The 5,157-nt window shown below is 42.4% G+C and overlaps 1 protein-coding gene across 1 annotated transcript; it reads left to right on the forward strand.

Annotated features, from left to right (window-relative positions):
* Positions 1–1,910: 1,910 nt before the first annotated feature.
* LOC115631739 (mitochondrial import inner membrane translocase subunit Tim17-B) lies at positions 1,911–2,696 on the forward strand. Its single transcript, XM_030528578.1, has one exon. The coding sequence runs from the start codon at positions 2,081–2,083 to the stop codon at positions 2,621–2,623; it is 543 nt and encodes a 180-aa protein (XP_030384438.1). The 5' UTR covers positions 1,911–2,080; the 3' UTR covers positions 2,624–2,696.
* The last annotated feature ends 2,461 nt before the right edge of the window (positions 2,697–5,157 follow it).

Consider the following 5,157-nt stretch of genomic DNA (forward strand, 5'->3'; position numbering starts at 1 on the left):
ATGTTCACTGCTGGCATGTAAGAAAGCATAATGTACCCACATTAACAAGCACAGACTTTGATGAGCCCGCTCTAATCATGTATAAACAAACATCAATCAGCAACGAAAATATGAAGATTTCAAGGGAAATCCTCAAATCGCACCACTAAATAATTGTGTGGAGCGACAAACGTGTACATTTACAATTACAAATTACACAAACTTATCGAAGACGCCAATAGAGATCAACAAAAGGCACGAACCCCCAAGAAGCGGGCACACCCGACCCATAATCAATAAAAGCGTTAAAGTGAGAAGTGAGAACAATCAATCGAACACGTTCTAACGATTTACATGTCAAGTTGACAGACAGCGGCCCAAAGACAATGGAAACAGATAACTGGGCGCAGGATACGCGCCGAGGGACAAACAATGGACTCTCGGCGTGTGTGTCCAGGTGCGCGCTTTCGAAACTCTTCAGTTGCACTTTCATTTGTCACAGGCGCTTGACACCTTGTTTCCTATGACATACAAGTTGAGATAGTCATCAGGCGAGGGTACAGCCATATCCCCGGCCCGAAATACCCCAGACTTGGCGGTGTATGTAAACACAGTTGTGTGGCATTTGAATATCGTTACAAAATCGTTGGGCATCGATTTCTGCCTGGTTGTAATTATGCATTGGACTGGATTGGAGGCAATCTCATCATAAGTTTCGGTTCGTTTATCGCTCGATGACAATCAGTCTCATTGTTTCCGCTTCCCACCACACACACGCATACGAGTAGAAGGGCATTCTCGGGGCATTCTTGCGTCTTTTCGAAAAGTATTTCTTGTGTCTGGCCTCCCCAACCATCGCCAGCTGCAGAGCCCTTGCCTGCGAGGTAGTAAATTTTATGGTTAACTACGTCGACATTTGTGCTATTTAACCTTTTGTGCGACGCTTATCAAGCCAAGTCGCGCTGAGCTTGCGAGCCTGTTCGGCTTTCCGCCTTTCCGCCTTCCCGCCTGCCCGACTGGCCGTCCGGCTGCGCTTCACGTGCGCGTTTTGTTTGTGGCTGCCTCCTCGTATGTTAATATGTGCCAAGTGTTCCGATATTTTAATTTGCTTTGTGCTTTGTTGTGTTTGTACAAGATCTACCCATAATTTGTTTTCGAACAAAATTCACTGGGGGGTTTTCAGAGACCGTCTGGCGATTTCGAATGCTTGATATGAAGCACAGCAAGTCTTCTTCATAGCCAACTGTCCGATAAGAGGATAATAGTTTCCAGGAATATTGCATTTGCTATTTTCGCAGGTGATAAACCATTATCAATAATAGACTTACAGAGTGGATTGTGTAAGAAGGTGGAGAGACTTTTCTATATACTATATAATAACTTCTTTAAGTAGTTAAAAAAGACGTATAGGCTTCATTTCCTACTTTTTGTGGACTATATTATAATTCCCATTATTGCTGGAAGAAATAGTTCTGTATTACAAATTTAATTTACTCACCCTCTAAGTAATTCTAAAACTTTCCGAGATTCGACCTAATTTCGCAGCATTCTAGAGTAAGCTTCTTGCTTCGTTTTTAGCAAATATTAATCTCTTGTTCTTAACCTCCTTGAAAGAGTAGTGAGAGAAACATTTGACTGTAAACAATTTCAACTCTATAGCTATAATTCTTTCTTATAAATGGCTTTTACCTACTTTTGTTTCAATTGATTACAGCGAAGAAATTAATAATAATACAGAACAATATTCCAAATATGTATAAGTTGTCAGTCTTCATGAATCTAAGAATCTATCTTTTACTTGTAAGCAACAAATTATTTGTTCACCGTAAACCTGTATCTTTCTGACCGGCTTCAAAAAAAGGAGAGTGTTATCAATTCGCCTGTGTTTTATTTTATTTATTTTTTAAATTGAGTCCCGAATTAGTTGGCTATGGGGCTGAGCTCATTTCCAGTAGGCATGAGAGGCAGACACCTTCCGACAACAAACACTGAAAATACGTAAAAGAACAGAACAAAAAAATTATAAACAGAAATCACTTTCGGCATCAAGTATTCGTCTGTAAACACAAAAACACCAAAACCATTTGTTTAAATTTCGGCCATGGAGGAGTACTCACGTGAGCCGTGTCCCTATCGCATTGTCGACGATTGCGGCGGTGCCTTCGCCATGGGTTGCATTGGTGGCGGCATCTTCCAGGCGCTTAAGGGCTTTCGCAATGCCCCCTCGGGCCTGGGGCGCCGACTGGTGAACAGCATGGTGACTGTGAAGTCGCGGTCGCCCGTAATTGCGGGCAACTTTGCGGCCTGGGGCGGCATGTTCAGCACAATTGACTGCACCCTGGTGCACTTTCGCAAGAAGGAGGATCCGTGGAACTCGATCATCAGTGGTGCGGCGACTGGCGGCATACTGGCCGCTCGTAATGGTCTGGCAGCTATGGCGGGAAGTGCCATCATTGGAGGCGTTCTTCTGTCGCTCATCGAGGGTGTGGGCATCATCTTCACACGCATTTCGGCCGACCAGTTCCGGAACCCGACGCCCCCCGTCGATGACCCCAGTGCTTTGCTGGATGAAGCTCCTGTGAGCAAGGGTCCCTTTGGCTTTGGTGGCAGCAGTAGCAGCGGTGGTGCCAACATCAATACCTAAATTAATTATCACTTCCCTGTATGGCAAACATTAAACAGCTTCGGTAGCTCTTGACAGTAGAAGCCGGGTAGTAGTTACAGGTAGTTTCAATGCCACGCACTTGAATATGAATAAGGTGCGCTCTTAAATGACTGACTGACTGGCTGGCTGACTGACTCACTGGTTGGCTGGTGCTGAGGGCGGACTTGTGAAATTGGCAAATATTTACCTGTTCGCAAGTCCTGCGTCTGTCACCTCTCGAGTGCTTTGTTTACCTGTGCAGCATCGCAGGCGCGCAGGTTGCGCTGCAGGAGCTGGCGCATAGAGTCAAGTGGCCAGACCTTTACAACCTGTCCACTTGAGATGACCGCAGTGTGTGCCAGCAGAGCTAATGATTGTGATGAGTGCACACACACACACACTTCCACACACTTCCACACACATACATATGTATTCCCACTTTGCCGCGCAATATTTGATGAGAAAACCAAAATGCATAAACACACAAGGATTCCCCTACCACACAGCACATGTGTGCGCAAAAGGACATGGGAAAAAGTCACATACGTGTACGCGTACGAGCCCAGTTATAAAATCGCGCTTTATGATAATGCCACTAATTTGTGCAGGGAAATCGGCAGGGAAATTTCTTGAATAACCGCCAGACAGCCTGGTGCCTGGTGCCTGGTGCCTAGTGCGTAGTGCCTGCCTTGGTATGTACCTCTTAGCACGGGTCACACGAAATCACGCTGCCTCACGGGCTGTCTCACACGGTCAACATATGCAATATTTGTCGGGCTGGCTGTCTGGCTGGTTGGTTTGTTTTTTTTTTCTACGGTCTGTTGCCTCGGCGCTAATGTCTAATGTGTGAAATTCTACTTCCTTGAGAATTTCCTTTGGCTGGCGCCGTGCGGGGAAAACGCACGAGGCAACCATCATATGTTGGCATCGACAGCATCAACATCAACAGCCTCGCACCTACCTTTGGTACGTGATATGCACATTCGTGAGCCAAACAATCGCATACAGACCAGACCAGACCAGACATACATATGTGCCTGCTGTGCGCCATGCCGTGTCACGTCGCTTGTTTTCCCAACTTTTAGTCGGACATGCTCGTACTCGTACTCGTCTACTCACATGCCTGTAGCTTGTGCCATGTATACCTTGCCAAAAAGGTAGAGGCGCTAAAATTTGTTTTAACAAGGCGCTGCTGGTGAGCTCTGTTATCAGACTGTTCTACGCTCACGTGTTGGCAATATGTTGGCATAAGCCATGGGCCCAGACTTGGCCATCAGGAATGCAGTGGTATGCAAAGAAACAAAAGATTTCAATTAAGGCGGAAACTGAAAAGTCTAACATTGCAGTTGATCCTGTGAATACAATTAGCTGCCTGCCTTTATCCCACGCTATTCCTTTTATTATAAAATGCAGTTTCTCAAGAACAAGACTCTCGATTGCCTTACACTTTGACTTTTAGTGTAAGTATTATTTAGAAGCTTGATTTATCAACATGTCAGAGATGGTCTGCCTGTCCATCTGTTTAGTTTTTGAACCCAAGAATATTTTAGAAACTAGAATCACAATTTTTTTTATGCATTATTATTTTTATTATTATTGTATTTTTTCTCTCAGAACCGATATGTATCTACATACAACTGACATACTTCTTTTCCCTTTGGGTATAGGGTATAAAAATAGGGAATTTTAAGCAGTCGATTTCAAACTTAAGCTACCGTTGAATTAAATAGTTAGGTTATTTTTTCATCGGTACCATGCTTGTTTATTGATTTTAAATACACATATGTGTTAGTTAAAATTTGAATAAAGTAATTACTAAGTTTATAAAATATTACTTTTGAATATTGCCACAAAATTTGATCAAAATCGGTTCAGCAGTTTCGGAGTCTATAGCGAATATGCATAACTACTTTTTTATATTAGATTACACAAAATAGAGTAAAGAGCATCGTTAAAGTATTTAGAACAATTACAAAATATAGCACTCCGACTCATATTAAAATGTATTTATTTATTTCATCGACAAACAATGCAGTCGAGGTAAAAGAAAAAAAAGAAATATATATGTATATAAAAACAAGATAGAACGCTACAGTCGAGCAAGCCCGACAGTAAAATAGCCTGTACTCTCCACAAAAAAAGAAAAATTTTTAAAAAAAATTTAATTATTAAAAAAAATTAATGAATTAATTAATTAAATTAAATTAGAATATATGTTTATGTTTAGTTTTAACAGCATACATTTACATCACGTACCTATGCGTGTTTATATGCGTGTATGTATGCAGCACAAAGTTGAACCAAAGCAGCAACAACAACAACAGCTGCGGGCAGCGCTGCCGACAGAGGCAGCGCATGAGCAGCGATTTTACTTATGGCTATAACTTTCTTCAGAATTGACCTATCATGATGAAATTTGGCACACGGACACATTAGTACTAACTGGATGTACCTACCAAAATTGATTTCAAAATTCTGAGAATTACGGAAGTTATAAGAAAAAACACGAATTGCGGGGGAGTGGGGGGGTGCAT

The sequence above is a fragment of the Scaptodrosophila lebanonensis genome, unplaced genomic scaffold, assembly GCF_003285725.1.
Source record: "Scaptodrosophila lebanonensis strain 11010-0011.00,11010-0021.00 unplaced genomic scaffold, SlebRS2 tig00001412-arrow-pilon, whole genome shotgun sequence".
NCBI lineage: Eukaryota > Metazoa > Arthropoda > Insecta > Diptera > Drosophilidae > Scaptodrosophila > Scaptodrosophila lebanonensis.